At 37.5% G+C, this 17,207-nt stretch overlaps 2 protein-coding genes across 6 annotated transcripts; both read left to right on the forward strand.

Annotated features, from left to right (window-relative positions):
* Nucleotides 1–1,382: 1,382 nt before the first annotated feature.
* cavin4a (caveolae associated protein 4a) lies at nt 1,383–7,589 on the forward strand. 2 transcript variants are annotated; one of them, XM_067363466.1, is made up of 3 exons: nt 1,383–2,485; nt 2,829–3,352; nt 6,771–7,589. In XM_067363466.1, the coding sequence occupies exons 2-3, from the start codon at nt 2,972–2,974 to the stop codon at nt 7,377–7,379; spliced, it is 990 nt and encodes a 329-aa protein (XP_067219567.1). In that variant the 5' UTR covers nt 1,383–2,485; nt 2,829–2,971; the 3' UTR covers nt 7,380–7,589. The 2 variants fall into 2 exon arrangements, with proteins under 2 accessions (XP_067219567.1, XP_067219568.1); XM_067363467.1 differs by lacking the exon at nt 1,383–2,485 and having other exon boundaries at nt 2,825–3,352.
* A 645-nt stretch (nt 7,590–8,234) lies between these two features.
* ift57 (intraflagellar transport 57 homolog (Chlamydomonas)) lies at nt 8,235–15,808 on the forward strand. 4 transcript variants are annotated; one of them, XM_067363109.1, is made up of 12 exons: nt 8,235–8,422; nt 8,515–8,665; nt 11,020–11,194; nt 11,280–11,398; nt 11,591–11,681; nt 12,478–12,549; nt 13,405–13,524; nt 13,620–13,691; nt 13,781–13,912; nt 14,082–14,144; nt 14,529–14,595; nt 14,693–15,808. In XM_067363109.1, the coding sequence occupies exons 2-12, from the start codon at nt 8,529–8,531 to the stop codon at nt 14,869–14,871; spliced, it is 1,227 nt and encodes a 408-aa protein (XP_067219210.1). In that variant the 5' UTR covers nt 8,235–8,422; nt 8,515–8,528; the 3' UTR covers nt 14,872–15,808. The 4 variants fall into 4 exon arrangements, with proteins under 4 accessions (XP_067219210.1, XP_067219211.1, XP_067219208.1 ...); XM_067363110.1 differs by having other exon boundaries at nt 8,235–8,409; nt 8,497–8,665; XM_067363107.1 differs by having other exon boundaries at nt 8,235–8,409.
* The last annotated feature ends 1,399 nt before the right edge of the window (nt 15,809–17,207 follow it).

A 17,207-nucleotide genomic window follows, 5' to 3' on the forward strand; every position in this document is an offset into this window, starting at 1 on the left:
TGAGTATTTGCAGTGCGTTACTGTATTTGGTTGCGTTGTGAGTATTTGCAGTGCGTTACTGTATTTGGTTGCATTGTGAGTATTAGCAGCGCGTTTCTGTTAGGTTGTGTTGTGAGTATTTGCAACGTGTTTCTGTATTTGGCTGCGTTGTGAGTATTTGCAGCGCGTTTGTGCTTGGTTGCGTTGTGAGTATTTACAGTGCTGTTTCTGTATTTTGTTGCGTTGTGAGTATTTGCTGCGTTTTTGTATTTGGTTACGTTGTGAGTATTTGCAGCACATGTTTTGTGAAACTGATGTTTTCTTAATATGCTGGTGTTTTCTGCAGTTGCAACGTGTTGAGCTCTCAGCCACTGTACTAAGAGACCCAAGCCATATATTGGGACCAGAATATTACTGACACTTGGGGTGGAATCTATTATCTTTGGCCAGTAAGCAACTGCTCAGAACACCCTAGCAACCACATAGAAACATGAAAAAAAAAAAAAAACTTCCAGAGTATTTGCAGCACGTTTCTGTATTTGTTTGCGCTGTGAGTATTTGCCTGCTCATTTCTGTATTTGGTTGCCTTGTGAGTATTTGCAGAGCATTTCTGTATTTGGTTGCGTTGTGAGTATTTGCAGCGTGTTTTTGTTTTTGGTTGCATTGTGAGTATTTGCAGCATGTTTCTGTTTGGTTGCGTTGTGAGTATTTGCAGCGCGTTTGTGCTTGGTTGCGTTGTGAGTATTTGCAGTGCGTTACTGTATTTGGTTGCATTGTGAGTATTCGCAGCGCGTTTCTGTATTTGGTTACATTGTGAGTATTTGCAACGTGTTTCTGTATTTGGCTGCGTTGTGAGTATTTGCAGCACGTTTCTGTATTTGGTTGTAGTTGTGAGTATTTGCAGCGCGTTTCTGTATTTGGTTGCGTTGTGAGTATTTGCAGCGCGTTTCTGTATTTGGTTGCGTTGTGAGTATTTGCAGCGCGTTTCTGTATTTGGTCGCGTTGTGAGTATTTGCAGCGCGTTTCTGTAGTTGGTTGCGTTATGAGTATTTGCAGCGTGTTTCTGTATTTGGTTGCGTTGTGAGTATTTGCAGTGCGTTACTGTATTTGGTTGCGTTATGAATATTTGCAGCGTGTTTCTGTATTTGGTTGCGTTATGAGTATTTGCAGCACGTTTCTGTATTTGGTCGCGTTGTGAGTATTTGCAGCGCGTTTCTGTAGTTGGTTGCGTTATGAGTATTTGCAGTGCGTTTCTGTATTTGGTCGCGTTGTGAGTATTTGCAGCATGTTTCTGTTTGGTTGCGTTATGAGTATTTGCAGCGCGTTTCTGTATTTTGTTGCGTTGTGAGTATTTGCTGCGTGTTTCTGTATTTGGTTACGTTGTGAGTATTTGCAGCACATGTTTTGTGAAACTGTGCAGTTGCAGCATGTTGAGCTCTCAGCCACTGTACTAAGAGACCGTACTGACACTTGGGGTGGAATCTATTATCTTTGGCCAGTAAGCAACTGCTCAGAACACCCTAGCAACCACATAGAAACATGCAAAAAAAAAAAAAAAAACCTCACAGAAAGCCTTAGCAATTACATAGCAATGCCCTGGCAACCACGCACAACACAATAGCTCTGTGACTTTGGCATGGATTACTCCATACTCCAAAAAAAAAAAAAAAATGTTATGTCTGATTGTTTTTAGTGTCCAAACTCTCCATATTTATTGAATTACTGAATTCACACTTCAAATGGTGGATCTTGGGGACCAGAGGTTAAAGCATGTCAGAGAATGTTTGTAAAGCCTACTCCTGCCAAAATCTGTTGTTTACTTTTTATATATTTAACCTTCTATCCTAATTTTTAATGTAAGACCAGGTATAACCATTTTAACTTAAATATGCGAGGCTTCTCATGTCAGTTATTTTAGCTGTACAAAAACAGTCCATTATGCTGCTTGATGTTGCAAACTGGTATTTGCTATGATTTTGTTTTGATTTATTAGGATAATCATAAATACAAATCACAAATATTTTTATCATTCCCTGCACTTTGTTATTCTTCTAGTTGTTTACCTATAGCAGCTAATGAATCGAAAGTCTCGCACATTGACATGAAATAACTTACTTCCACATAAAAAAATAAGGTGGATAAAACTGGGAAAGCTTAATAATAGCACACAATCCAAAACCAAGCAATCCAAAGGTCATCATAGTGTGTGACAGTGAGAGGCTGTGCATTTATCAGTCTTACAAATCAGTTTGTAAATCAAGTCACATGATATTAAGTGAAGGCCTGTGAAAGTTTGCATGTCAAATCTGTTTAAACTCAGTAAAAATTTATAAAGTGAGTTTTAAGGAAAATGTCATGTCTTTATTGTTTTTCATTATCTTCTAGGTATTTTTATTTTTAAAGTACAAGTGTATTTTCCTCACTGACCCAAAGTGCATGCTGGGAGATGCAGTTTTCACTTAATGTGAGGTCAGAGGTCAAAACACCAATGTGAAACCCCTCCAAGGTCAGTTTACACTGTGTGTGTGTGTGCGTTCCTCAGCTGTTGGCTTCAGTTGAGTTGATGTTATGCCACAGGGGGGCAGATTTATAAAAGTAAGTCCACCTCATCACACAAACACACACATATGCGCTCTAGATCAATGCCACTGTCATTTTAGATATTTCAGAGCTGAGAAAGCAACACATATTATGCATACCACAAGCTACTATAACACATGCACACATTAAGGGAATGTATGAATTAATGGGGCTTTCCAATGCTTCTGTGATACAGTTTCCAAAAATGTCTTAGTATCCTCTTACAGTTGTATTTATATCCATGCATTTATATCCGTGTGTGTGAACAGGGGTGGAGTTTGTCAGATTCCACTGGAGTCTCTCTTGGAGTGTCAGTTTCTCTCTGTACTGTGTGTTTGATTCAGTCTGGCCCCATACCCATCTCTGGCCCAGTTGCATTACTTTCAGGGACGTGTGAAAAGGAGAATTGGAGATGGAAAAGAGAGGAGATGTCATGTTGGGGGTTGAGGATGAATCCGGGCAGCCCATCTCGGCCCTGTCGATTCTCTCTCTGCTGGAACGCGTGTCTACGATCATCGATGGCGTCCAGGCTAGTCAGCAGCGCATGGAGGAACGGCAGCAGCAGCTCGAAAGCTCTGTGGGTGCCGTCCAATCTGAGCTTGTCAAACTAGCTCGTGACCACGGGGCCACAGCGACGACCGTTGACAAACTGCTGCAGAAAGCCCGTCGCGTGAGCACGCACGTTAAAGAAGTACGTTCACGTGTGGAGAAACAGAACGTGCGTGTGAAGAAGGTGGAAACTACACAGGATGAGCTGCTCACACGCAACAAGTTCAGGGTTGTTATCTACCAGGTAAACCCATTGCTAACAACCGCTGCATGCCTGTTAAGGTGTGGTCACGTCAGTGAAATTTTGGTGAAATTCCATAGGCAGAAAAAGGTCATTGTCAATAATGTAGCACTTTAAGAAGCACAGCTCACACAGAAGTCTCTCTCAAACAAAGCAGCAAACAACTTGAACACATTGCTAAATCTTTCGCCTTCACACAAAATTCCTGATTGTGTGGATTCCTAAAGAAATGACTGGACTTCGCTTGTGAAAATTCACAAAACAACTGTAAATGTGACAGATTTTTTGGGTGATTGATGGTGAAGCTGTATTAGCAATAGGGCGTGCTCTTGAGAATTTCCTTTAAAGCTGATTGGCTAGGCATTTATGTTAGTGTGTCAGATGACAATAAAGATATTTTTGATATGTCCATTCAAGAGACTTCCAGAGTGACACTGGACCTCAACCACCACAAACGATGAATGTTCGGATTAGTAGTCCAATGTGGTTTATCAATGATCTATTCTTAAACAATTATATTTGGTGCCCCCAATCCTAAATGTGTTGTTAGGGATGGACACAAATAATGATAAGGCTTGATTCTACTTATTAGCATAGCACAAATGCTGGCAAACTTGTATATTCGACTCCTCATGGAGAAATGCAACACTTCAGTATACACAATAAATAATTAGAGAAAATGTGTTACAAATTAGTCTAAATTAGGCTGTTAGAGAGAGAGTGTGTGTGTGTGAGAGAGAGAGAGTATGAAAGTGTGCGTTTGTGTGTAGTTATTCTGAGCTTTCCTAATTTAGAGCTGCTAACACAGCTGAAGAGACTCTTTAAGGTTATTCCCTGAATAGGGAGTTTATACATACACATACATAGACATCCATTCTTACAGACTACAAAAATGTCCTCTAGGGAAGGGTAGTCATAAGTAACCAGACTTTAGACTGACATAAAATCTAGTCCACTTTGCTTGTGCTGCCAAGAACCACCCACTTAAACAGGAAGAGATTGTCTGACTGACATATTAAAGCAATAAGCCCAGTGACGCCGTGGTTTACAGGGATTTTAGAACAGCTAAGGGGCGTTGTTAGGCATGATGTTTGTAGTGTAATTTACAACAGCTTTGAACATGGATCAACCAGTCAGAATCAAGGACTGGAACAATCTGTTTTATAAAAAGTGACCAACCACTTAGTATTATGTTGATTTTAACTAGTTTTCAAGTTATTCATGTGCAGTGTGCATTAGACATATCATCTTATATGCATCATCATCATAGTAGACCTTCCAAATGTAACAGCTGAAACTATATGGGGAAATTATACCGGGATAGTCCAGACAAAAATGAAAAACTGTCATCATTTACTCACCCTCATGTCATTCCAAGAAGATTTTTTTTTTCTCCTTACAATGAAAGTCAATGGGGTCTAATGTTGTTTTGGACTCCACTGACTTTCATTTTATTGACAAAAACTGTTAAAATATTCTTCAAACTGAACTATTCTAATAATGTATTCTAGTAATTGAAGACAATTTTTAATTTTTAAGTGAACTATCCCTTTAAGTATATGAATTGTATTCTGTAACTGAACCAACATTTTACATTTTTAGGCTCCCTGTTTTTGTTTTGGTAAGACCAAGAGGAGGTAAAGCTCATCATCCATCTTTATGTTTCAATGTAATAAATCTAAATAGAAATTTACATTTAAATCTTAAAGGGTTAGTTCACCCAAAAATAAAATTACTTTTATTAATTATTTACCCTCGTGTCATTCCAAACCGTGAGACTTTCGTTCATCTTCGGAACACAAATGATCTTTTTAATGAAATCTGAAAGCTTTCTGTCCCTCCACTGACAGCCTACGCAAGTACCACTTTCAAGCCCCAGTATGGTAGTAAGGATATCATTAAAGTAATTCATGTGACTCCAGTGGTTTAAAGGGTTAGTTCACCCAAAAAAGAAAATAATGTAATTTATTACTCACCCTCATGCCGTTCCACACCCATAAGACCTTCGTTAATCGTCGAAACAAAAGTTAAGATAGTTTTGTTGAAATCCGATGGCTCCGTGAGGATGACATTTCCTCTCTCAAGATCCATAAATGTACTAAAAACATATCTAAATCAGTTCATGTGAGTACAGTGGTTCAATATTGATGTAAAGCGATGAATTTTTCATTTTTAAATATTTTTGGTCTGCCAAAAAAAAACTAAATAACAACTTATAAAGTGATGGCTGATTTCAAAACACTGCTTCAGGAAGCATCGGAGCATAATGAATCAGCGTGTCGAATCAGCTGTTCGGAGCGCCAAAGTCACGTTATTTCATCAGTTTGACACGCGATCTGAATCATGATTCGATATGCTGATTCATTATGCTCCGAAGCTTCCTGAAGCAGTGTTTTGAAATCGGCCATCACTAAATAAGTCGTTATTTTGTTTTCATCGCTTTATAATATTAATATTGAACCACATTACTCACATGAACTGATTTAAATATGTTTTTAGTACATTAATGGATCTTGAGAGAGGAAATGTCATTGCTGGCTATGGAGGCCTCACTGAATCATCGGATTTCAACAAAAATATCTTAATTTGTGTTCCGAAGATTAACGAAGGTTTAACGGCTGTGGAAAGGCATGAGGGTGAGTAATAATTGTCAGAATTTTCATTTTTGGGTGAATTAACCCTTTAATCTCAATTTTATGAAGTGACACAAGTGCTCTGTTTGCACACACACAAACACACACAAAACAATTTACTACTTTATTTACAAAATATTAATGTCCAACGTGCATCACCGTCTGCTCAGTCTTCACGCAACAATGTCTGCTCTCACGTCAACACAAACATGCATGCGTCATGGTGCTCTCGTGAACGCACAAATTACTTTTTTTTCTGTGTGTGCAAAGCACTCATGTCACTTCATGAAATGGAGGTTAAACCTTGGGTCATATGGATTACTTTTATGATGCCTTACCTTTGTGGGGCTTGAAAGTGGTAGTTGCATAGACTGTCAACGGAGGTACAGAAAGCTTTCAGATTTCATTAAAAAGATCTTTATTTGTGTTCCGAAGATGAACTAAAGTCTTACGGATTTGGAATGACATGAGGGTAATTAATGACAGAATTTTTATTTTTGGGTGAACTAACCCTTTATTAATTAAATCTAAATATGTTAATATTGAAATTGATGTTTGGTAATCAGCTTAATGACTTGCATCTTGGTGAGTTTGACATTGTTGCAAGAAAGCGTAAAAAACCCAGGCCTCTATCAAACCTGTTACTGCAGTTTCATTACTAAAGTTTTTATGTACAGTTATATATATATCCACACAAACAGCACAGAGTTTTTCTCCATAACCTTCTGGGAGTTGGTGAAGTCTGAGTGTGTGAATAACAATCTCTCCTATCTCCTATGACACCACAGGGTGAAACTGAAGTTCCCTCTGTTGCTGTTACCAAGACTCCCAAGGGGGCAGGGCTTGCTAACCTAGAAGTTGAGCCAGATGAGTATGAAATCCCTGCTGACCTATCATCTGATGAAGAGTACATGGTGGTAGAGGAGGCTGAGTCATCCCGGGGAGCACGTCTGAAACAGAGCGGGTTAAAAGGCATTGAGAACATCAAAGCTGCGTTCTCCAAAGAGAACATGAGCAAGACCCGTGATAAGACGCGGGAAAACCTCAGTAAGACCAAGGACAGCCTGAGTAAGACGGGCCAAACGCTCGGAACCAAATTCAACAACTTGGGTGAGAAGATCGTGCCCCCTGAGCAGCGAGAAAAGATACGTCAGAGCAGCGAGAGGCTGAAGGAAAACATTGCTAAGAAAGCACCCACTAAAGAATCGTTCAAAATCAAACTGAAGAAGGAACGCACTGTCGCTGAGGGCCAGGAGGGCGCGGAGGCGGAGCCAGCTGTGACTCCTCCCAAAGGCAGGAAGTCCAGCCCAGATGTGACATACACAGAGGTGGTTACCGAGAACAAGCGGGAGGGTCCAGTATCAGAAGAGGGGGCGACACGTATTCAAGAGGATTAAAAAAGCAACACCACCGAAACTGTGGAGAAATGGATGGAAAAAACGTATATAAAATACAGATAAAGAGGTTACTGAGTAAGTGGAAGAAAGAGGGGAATTTTTCATAAAACGTGCTCCGAAATGTGAAAGTGTATATGAGTATGTGTGTTGGGAAGCCAAATTAATTAAGAGTGCAAACACTAGATGTTTGTGTCATTTCTGATACCATAAGCCACATGTGAAATGTATTAAAATGTGAAAACATATCCTGTCTAATGTGTCCTTTTTCTCTGAGTGTGTGTCTTGATTACCATGTAAAGAGCAGATGAATCTGTCCAAAACACTGGTAGTTAAGCAGGGGACTGAAACTCAGAACATTTGAATCTCCAAACATTTCATACACACACCAACATCATAGAGACAGACTGGCAGAGTGAAAGAAAGAATGACCCATCAGCCAAAAAAAGATCTCTTGGAATTAATCTCAACAGCTGAGCGGCTCTGCCCAGCACATAGCAACCTAACATGAGGCATACACTGGCACACAGTTTATCTAGAAAACAGAGCACAATAATGCATGATAATTTAATCATACTATTAATTTAATTTTCATATATAATAAATATGTTTAAAATAAATATAAAATAAAATAAATAGATAAGCATCTCTTAAACTTTTACTATGCGTGTATTCATGGATCAGACAGGAATGTTGAGAGAAGAATACAAACACTGCCTTGTCTGTGCTGTGGCACCGTTTCTTCTCCGCTCCAGCGCGTGGCAGCACTCTTATAAGACCCTCAGCACAAAACGTTTAGTCAAACAGTCATGTTAAGAGTTTCTGCTTGCTATTGCCGTTTTATTTACAAGTTAAATGTTTTATATTATTCATTATTGCTCATTCTTTATTACTATCCATCACTATTCAGTACTATTATTTTGTTTCCTATCATGGCCATCATATCGTGTCTGACTCTGACGTCATTCTTGGCGACAGTAACTACAACATCCTGAGTCCGCTGCGGGAAACGACTGATAAAAACACACAGAGAGTAGGAGAAATATGTGTGTATATGTGCCTGTATACATATCTATGGTGTTTAATAAAGCTTTCAACCCATTTTGCCTTGCCAATAAAGCTTGTTGAATGTGAACAGTGATAGAGAGAGGGATGGCGGAGGAGGAAGAGCGCGGACCCGGTTCGGTCTATCAGACGTTCGTGCTGATGGAGGATCTGCTGGATAAACTCAAAGTTCTGGATTATGAGCAGCAGGTTCTGGACAAACACAACATCAAACCTCTGTCCAGGTGAGTGAGAGACTCAGAATCGCTACTGTGTACATATTTGGATGATAATGCATGATCACGTTTTATAGTAGATACTTTTAAACAACCAGCTTATAATAAAATACAAATCATCATCTTATCACCAAAGAGACTTATAACTCAATAAATCTATAACTCAAAGTAAAAAAAAAACTTAAAATGTGAGCAAACAGCTCAAGCAATTGCTTTATTTTCTTTGAGGAGCATAAGCACAATGTGATAGCAGCCTTCAGCCCAATAAAAACATAACTAGGATTACTTTTAAGTAAAACTTTAAAGGGTTTCTGTCATTAATTACCCTCATGTCGTTCCAAACCCTTCAGAACACAAATTAAGATATTTTTGATGAAATCCGAGAGGGTTTTTATCTCCCGTAGAAAGCAACGAAATTACCACATTCAAGGTCCAGAAAAGTACTACACCGTGTGCAGAATTATTAGGCAAGCTGATTTTCTGATCATATTTTTTTCCAGGCACATTTTACCAATTCCAAACCACATCAATCTTAATAACTACTATTAATTTTGTATTTAATAATTTATGAGTGATATATAATTGTTCATAAAGGCTGGAAATGAAAAACGCCTTATATTCAAGTGTGCAGAATTATTAGGCAGGTTTTCTTTTACAGGCAAAATGAGCCAAAAAAGAGATTTATTTCTAAAAATATTAAATGCCCATGAGAAGGATGAAATACTAATGCAATACTAGAAATTGCAAAGTTAAGGGATGACCATTGGACAGTGCAATGCTCATTGGGTCAGCAGGCTCAGACAAAAACAGCTGGAGAAGAAAAGACATGTTTACTGCTAAAGAATTATGAATTAAGGTGAAGAATTAAGTGTGAATCCATCAGGAACCACCAGCGCCACCATTTTCCAGAACTGCAACCTAGCTGGAGTTTCCAGAAGTGCAAGGTGTCAGGATCTCAGAGACTTAGGTTAGCTAAATAATCCTGAAATATAATTGGAAGATCATTTTTATTCCATATCTGTTAGATGGACATTTCAGGATAGGATCTAAAAATTATCTTCCAAAACTTACTGCCAGATTCTGGAAGATGAATTCTTCAAACAGTGGTACAAGAGGATGTGGTGCTAGTCACTCTCAATCTGTCTGTCTATAAAACCGATATTTGTGTATTTTACTACACTTCATCTTGTGATTCTTATTAAGTGTGGGTCATTTTTTAGGATTCTTTACCTAACCTAAGTCTCTGAGATCCTGACACCTTGCACTTCTGGAGACTCCAGGTAGGTTGCAGTTCTGGAAAATGGTGGCGCTGGAGACTAAAGGGTTCCTGATGGTTTCACACTTAATTCTTTACCTTAATTATTAATTCTTTAGCAGTTAACATGTGTCTTTTCTTCTCCAGCTGTTTTTGTATGACCCCGCTGACCCAATGAGCATTTCATTGTCCAATGGTCATGCCTTAACTTTGCAATTTCTAGTATTTCATTAGTATTGCATTCTTCTCATGAGCATTTCATATTTTTTGACTTTTTTAGTCTGAGTTAAATCTCTTTTTTGGCTCATTTTGTCTGTAAAAGAAAACCTGCATAACAATTCTACACACCTGAATATAAGGCGTTTTTCATTTCCAGCCTTTATGAGCAATTATATATCACTTATAAATGATTAAAAACAATATTAATAGTAGTTATTAAGATTGACGTGGTTTGGAATTGGTAAAATGTGCCTGGGAAAAAAATATGATCAGAAAATCAACTTGCCTAATAATTCTGCACACGGTGTAAAGACATTGTTAAAATAGTCATTGTGACTACAGTGGGTCAACCTTAATGTTAGGAAGCAACAAGAATATTTTTTGTGTGCAAAAACAAAACAAAAACAACTAATTTATTGCCAGTTTCCTACGCAGTTGACGCAGTGCAGCGCTTCCATGTTTACATCCGGACGCCGGCTCAGTATTGGCCGACGCTGTCCATGTGAGCAGCACAAGGCATGCCTGTGATGATGTTCAGACGTAAAACACGGAAGCTCTGCAATGTGTCTTCAACATAAATTGCATAGGAGAATGACAGGATAGAGAGGAGATTGACTATTTTAACGATGTCTTTACTACTTTTCTGGACCTTGAATTTCTTTGCTTTCTATGGGAGATAAAAAAAACCTCTTGGATTTCATCAAAAATATCTTAATTTGTGTTCTGAAGATGAACGAAGGTCTTACAGGTTTGGAATGACATGAGGGTGAGCTAACTGTTTAAAAATAATTCAGATTAGGCCTAAATCAAACAAATCTTTGTATACTGTATCTGTGTGTCTTCTCGAACAGAAATTTGTTCAAATACATGTTTTCTCTCTGTTTTTCAGGCATTATTTTGTGTCTAGCCCTCACGTGTTGTCAAATCCCGGAGAACAGTTCTATATGTTCAGTGTAATTTCCGCCTGGTTGATTTCCTTGTGCGGACGGCCGTTTGACGCACCGCAGGAGTACGACGACCCCAACGCCACCGTCTCCAACATCTTATCTGAGCTGCGTGCCCTGGTGAGACATTATCACAATGATGACACCCTCACAAGAGTGCATTTGGATTTCATGATTATCACTGAATGTGTTTGTGTGTTTATAGGGTGGCCAGGTTGATTTCCCCCCATCTAAGCTGAAGTCTGGATCTGGAGAGCATGTCTGTTATGTTCTAGACCAGCTGGTAGAAAAAGCTCTAAAGAGTAAAGGATTCACCTGGAATAGGTACACATATACACACAATGGCACACACCTTGAGTTGAATGCAGATTGGGATGATGCTATTTGCTTCTTTAGTTTTAAAATCTTAATAATATTATCTTGTTGTAGTAGAACCATACATTTCACAAGGGTTCACAAACTTTCTGTTCCCACTATAAATAAACAATAACACAGCTGGTATTTTCCCTTTATCAGGCCTCTGTACCCGTCTGTGGAGGTGGAAGACGAGTGTGTGCAGGAAGATGATGCTGAGCTCACCCTCAGTAAAGTGGAAGAAGAGATGACAGTGAGTCACACTTAAACTCTATTATAAGCTTCACCTTCCTCATTTACTGCTACTGTCTGTCAAACTCTCCTATTAGCATTTTTTTTTTACTGTTGTAAATTGGATTGAGTAAACAGTTCAGGATTTATTAAATCATATTTGGATTAACAGTGTACTTATATCTTGTGATTATATCTACTTCAAGTAAACGGCTCAAAAAAGTTGCAAAATCAGAATCACAATTAACTTTATTTGTGTGTACAAACACAATAGGAGTTTATATTTCCAGGAATTCTGGGTACATACATACATATGCAAAAATAATATACAACTGCACATTATGTACATTATGTTTAAATATAAATATGTCTTTACACAATACTACTAATAATTATAATAGTAAAGACATAAACATTATGATAAAAAAAAACATCTTTAGTTTGAATGTCTGCAAAGAAATGATTTATTGCGAAGCTAGAAAAAAAGACTGTGTGTTTGTTTATATAAAAAACAATGCCAAGAAGACAAATGGCATTTTTGTATAATGTTTAAGATAAATTGTATTTTGTTGCAATTTATGTCACTTCTAAAAAAAAATGGTATTCAAATAATGTGATACCTTTCTTTTACTTTGGATATTGTTCTGCATCAAAGGATACAATATATAAAACCAAATGGGTAATATTTTATGAACAAAAATAGAGAATATCATATTATAAATGTTTACTACTATGGGCTACCCCTAATTCACACAGTAAGATGGAGGAAGACATGACTGTGAGTCACACATACATTCATTAAAAATGTGTATCTTCAGCAGGAGGACGAGGAGTATGAGGAAGAGGACGGACTTGATCTAGATGCACTGAAGACCAGAACCAATCAGAGTGTAAGTTTTATTTAAAATATCAGCAGGTGCATTTTATATAATATTATACCATAGTCTGTCTGAATATTCGATTCTGATTGGCTGGTGGGTGTGCATTAAAACTGGTTAATGCACAGATAGTTCCAGTCAGTTTAATCACCGTTTTATATTAATGTGCTGTTTCCATTGTAGCACACACACATATCACACACACACAGAGATCGGAGATAGCACTGCGCACACAATTAAGAGCACAGAAACTTAACTCTGCCCCACGACTTTTATTAATAAAATAGCTTCACTACTGAATCCCTTTCTTATATTTCTCAGCATTATATTTCTTTCTCTCTCGACAATTGATTCAAATAAATGCTATAATTCATTCAAATAAATGTGATCTTGCTACACTGCATCATCTTCATCTTCATCTCGTCTTATTTAAAGCGGGCAGAATGCTAGATCTAATGAGCCACAGCTGATGAAAAAATTTTTACTCTTCCGGTTGAATATTGCACTGCACACATTATTAATAACTTTAACTTGTCAATGCTGGCAAATGACCATGGTATAAGCAGGATAATCAACAGCTAGCTGTGCATTAAATTATTTGAATGCAATCCGCATTGTGCATTAAAATCATTTGATGCACAGCTAGCCGTGGATTATCCGTTACATATAATATAAACCTGAAAGGAGTAATTACTTTCTTTCTCTGGAGATTGTGAGTTATATTTGTGCATATATTTGTAAAGCATCAATAGCCCAATTATACTGAGTTAGGAGGGATGTTTATTAATAACTTAAAGAGCTAGTAAGTAGCATTTTACCCAGTAAGTACAGTAAAATTCAACTGGTAGATATTGTATGTGTGTTTAGGATCTTAGTGGTTCAAGGCCTGCAGTGGTTCTGGAGTCAGACGTTGATGCTGCCGAGTGGAATCTGGAGGTGGAGCGAGTTCTCCCACAACTTAAAGTCACCATCCGCACCGACAACAAGGTCTCAAATTCTTCAGCCTTTAATCGTTGTATCTCACCTGCAAGGTGATGAAGAGACTCTGATTGGCTGAATACTAACAGGTTTCTGTGTTCCAGGATTGGAGGATTCACCTTGATCAAATGCATCAACATCAAGATGGCATCAACACGTCCTTGCAAGATGCTAAGGTCATCCATCCATCCACCCAAAACAGATGCTTTTAAAAATATATTTAATGTGAAATATTAAACCTGAGTATGTTTATGTGTGTGTTCAGGGTTGTCTGTTTAAGCTGAGGGAGGACATCAGTAAAACTCTGGAGAAAGTGAGCAGTCGTGAGAAATACCTCAATACTCAGCTGGAGCATCTCATTTCAGAATACCGCCAAGCACAAGCACAGCTCAACAAGGTAAACAGCTCGACCAATCAAAACCCTTAAATCTAGTACTTTTTACATACTATTATATATGTATTACTATGTCACTACCATTCAAAACGCAGAATGGTTAAACACATATTATCCTCAACCAATCAAAACCCAGGATAGTCAATCGCATGTGCATGTTTTTGTTCATCAGGTAAAAGAGCTTTATCAGCAGGCCAGTGGAGGCGTCACAGAGAGAACCAGGATTCTGGCTGAGGTGAGTCTAAAATATTTTCATGATTTTGATATCCACAAAGTAACATTTAAAAAGCATCAGTGTTTTTTATTTTTTTTTTTTTATAAATGAAATTTATACTATGTCCACATAGCCACATTACATTTACATTTGCTTTTATCCAAAGCGACTTACAAGTGAGGAATACAACAAGTGAGTCGCCATGACGAGGCAAATAGACAAGAAGTGCTCACAATAAAGTGCTCAGATTATCATAAAATACATTAGAGAGGGATTAGAGGATGTAAAAGGATAGGAATAAGAAGTTTTATTTATTTATTTATTTTAAGATGAGGTTAAGTGCTCACAATGGTTAAGTGCTCATTGTATTCAAATAACAAACAAGAATATATATTTATGCTTCAGATCAGCGAGGAGCTAGAGAAAGTAAAACAGGAAATGGAAGAGAAAGGCAGCAGCATGTCTGATGGAGGTAAACCACACACACAACAAACACTCTCTCACCCTACTGATGGTGCAGTTTGTTTTTGTGAGCTGTAGTTTATGCTTGTCTGTGTTTTGTGTTGCAGCTCCAGTGGTGAAGATCCGTCAGAGTTTGACCAAGCTGAAGCAGGAGATTGAGCAGATGGATGTTCGGATGGGAGTGGTGGAGCACACGTTACTACAAGCCAAACTCAGAGAGAAAAACAACATGACCAGAGACATGCATGCTACACACCTATTAGAGCCCAATGCGCAGACTTACTGAGTCGAACTCAGAGCTGTGTTGGTTATATTTTATATAAATATTTGCATGTTTAAATGTGTTTTTAAATGTAAATAACAAAATATATAGTATTGAACGATAAAATAAATATTCTCACTAAACCCTTCGCTCTCAGAGTTTGCATAAGCTTTTTCTTGCATAACCGTCCCCAGAGAAGGGTGTTGGTAGTAGAGGCCCCTGAGTTCGGCATTACACACACATGTAACTGTTCCATGATGTCATCCTCACAGATTGCAGAGAAACACTAGAGATTATTCTGGTCTACTTTAGTTCATTTGCACATGCTCGATTTATCAGTCCACATCCTCAGGAAACATTTGTTGAGTCTGTATTTAGCCTAAGAACAATTCTCTTTTGAATTGTAATATTTATAGGAATTCTCAAGTAAAAAGAATAATAACAGCAACTGAAAATGGTGTTATAATCAACTATCCAACAGAAGATTTCTAACTGAATTTTAAATTCTGAATAATTAATCCCAAGAGCCATCTACAAACTTATAACTTGTCTTTTATCTGACATACGCACACATGTATGACTTTATTTTTTTTCTGTAGAACATAGAAGAAGAGATTTTGAAGATTGTCTTTTTTTAATAATTTTTTTGTGTCCATACAATGGAAGCCCATTTCATGGTGATCAAGAAATGATCAATTCTGAGATCAAGGCACCACAGACGGAGCTTATTACAGATTAGACAGATTAGGCCTTAGTTCAATTAGGGCATTTAAGAAGCTTTTATAAATGTGCCTTAGAAAAAAACTTTACTGTGTGCATCTTGAGACCAAACAACGGCACTGAAATGTTTTAAGATATGCCAATGAAAGTTGCTTTCAGTTAAAACAGTTTAAACATGTATTTTAGTCTTGGACTATGCTTAACACTCGTCAGTGAAACCAGGGGAAAAAGTCAAAATATGACAGCATGACTGAAATTTTATGTCACTTTTTATCTCATAATTTTGACCATCTGTCATAATTGACTTCAAATCAATTCATATTTCACAATACACAAAAATGCATGTGTCTACATTACAATTTTGAGTAATGTTATCAGAGGTGACTGTCCAAGTAATGTCCATATGTCGGAAATGTAAAGTTTTAAGTTAAAGGTGCCCTAGAACTTTTTTTTTAAAAGATGTAATATAAGTTTAAGGTGTCTCCTGAATGTGTCTGTGAAGTTTCAGCTCAAAATACCCCATAGATTTTTTTTAAATTTTTTTAACTGCCTATTTTGAGGCATAATTAGAAAGGAGCTGATTTCAGGTTGTGGCCCCTTTAAATCGCGCGCTCTCCGCCCCCAGAGCTCGCGCTTGCCTTAAACAGTGCATAAACAAAGTTTACACAGCTAATATAACCCTCAAAATGGATCTTTACAAAGTGTTCGTCATGCATACTGAATGCATGCGTCGGATTGTATTTATCTGGGTGTTTACATTTGATATTGAATGAGTTTGAGGCTATGCTCTGTGGTTAGCTGGCTAACACTACACTGTTGGAGAGATTTATAAAGAATGAAGTTGTGTTTATGAATTATACAGACTGCAAGTGTTTAATAATGAAAATAACGACGGCTCATGTCTCCGTGAATACAGTAAGAAACAATGGTAACTTTAACCACATTTAACACTACATTAGCAACATGCTAACGAAACATTTAGAAAGACAGTTTACAAATATCACTAAAAATATCATGTTATCATGGATCATGTCAGTTATTATTGCTCCATCTGACATTTTTCGCTGTTTTCCTTGCTTGCTTACCTAGTCTGATTATTCAGCAGTGCACATCCAGACGTTCTGCCCTTGTGTAATGCTAACTGCTCTTGTTTAATGCCTCGATCATGGGCTGGCATATGCAAATATTGGTGTTATGTTGAGATTCGCCTGTTTTCCGGAGGTCTTTTAAACAAATTAGATTTATATAAGGAGGAAACAATGGAGTTTGAAACTCAGCGTATGTCTTTTCCATGTACTTAACTCTTGTTATTTAACTATGCCAAGATAAATTCAATTTTTAATTCTAGGGCACCTTTAATTCAACTTATGCAGTTAGCTAATATTTTGTATTCATTTAGACAGAAAAAATGAGCTCGTTAAAGCAATTATTATCTATTGAATAATTATGAGGTATGTCATAGCTGTGAATTTGTGTCACCATTTCAACTTTTTTTGTCATTATCACTGCAGAAAAAAGAAAGTCATACAGGTTTGAAATTACATGAGGGTGAGTAAATGATTTTCATTTTGGGGTGAATCTTGTCCAGTGTGACAAACAAATATTAATACAATTAATTTGATCAAATATGTTTGCATTAC

The sequence above is a fragment of the Chanodichthys erythropterus genome, chromosome 16 (genome assembly GCF_024489055.1).
Source record: "Chanodichthys erythropterus isolate Z2021 chromosome 16, ASM2448905v1, whole genome shotgun sequence".
Taxonomy (NCBI): domain Eukaryota; kingdom Metazoa; phylum Chordata; class Actinopteri; order Cypriniformes; family Xenocyprididae; genus Chanodichthys; species Chanodichthys erythropterus.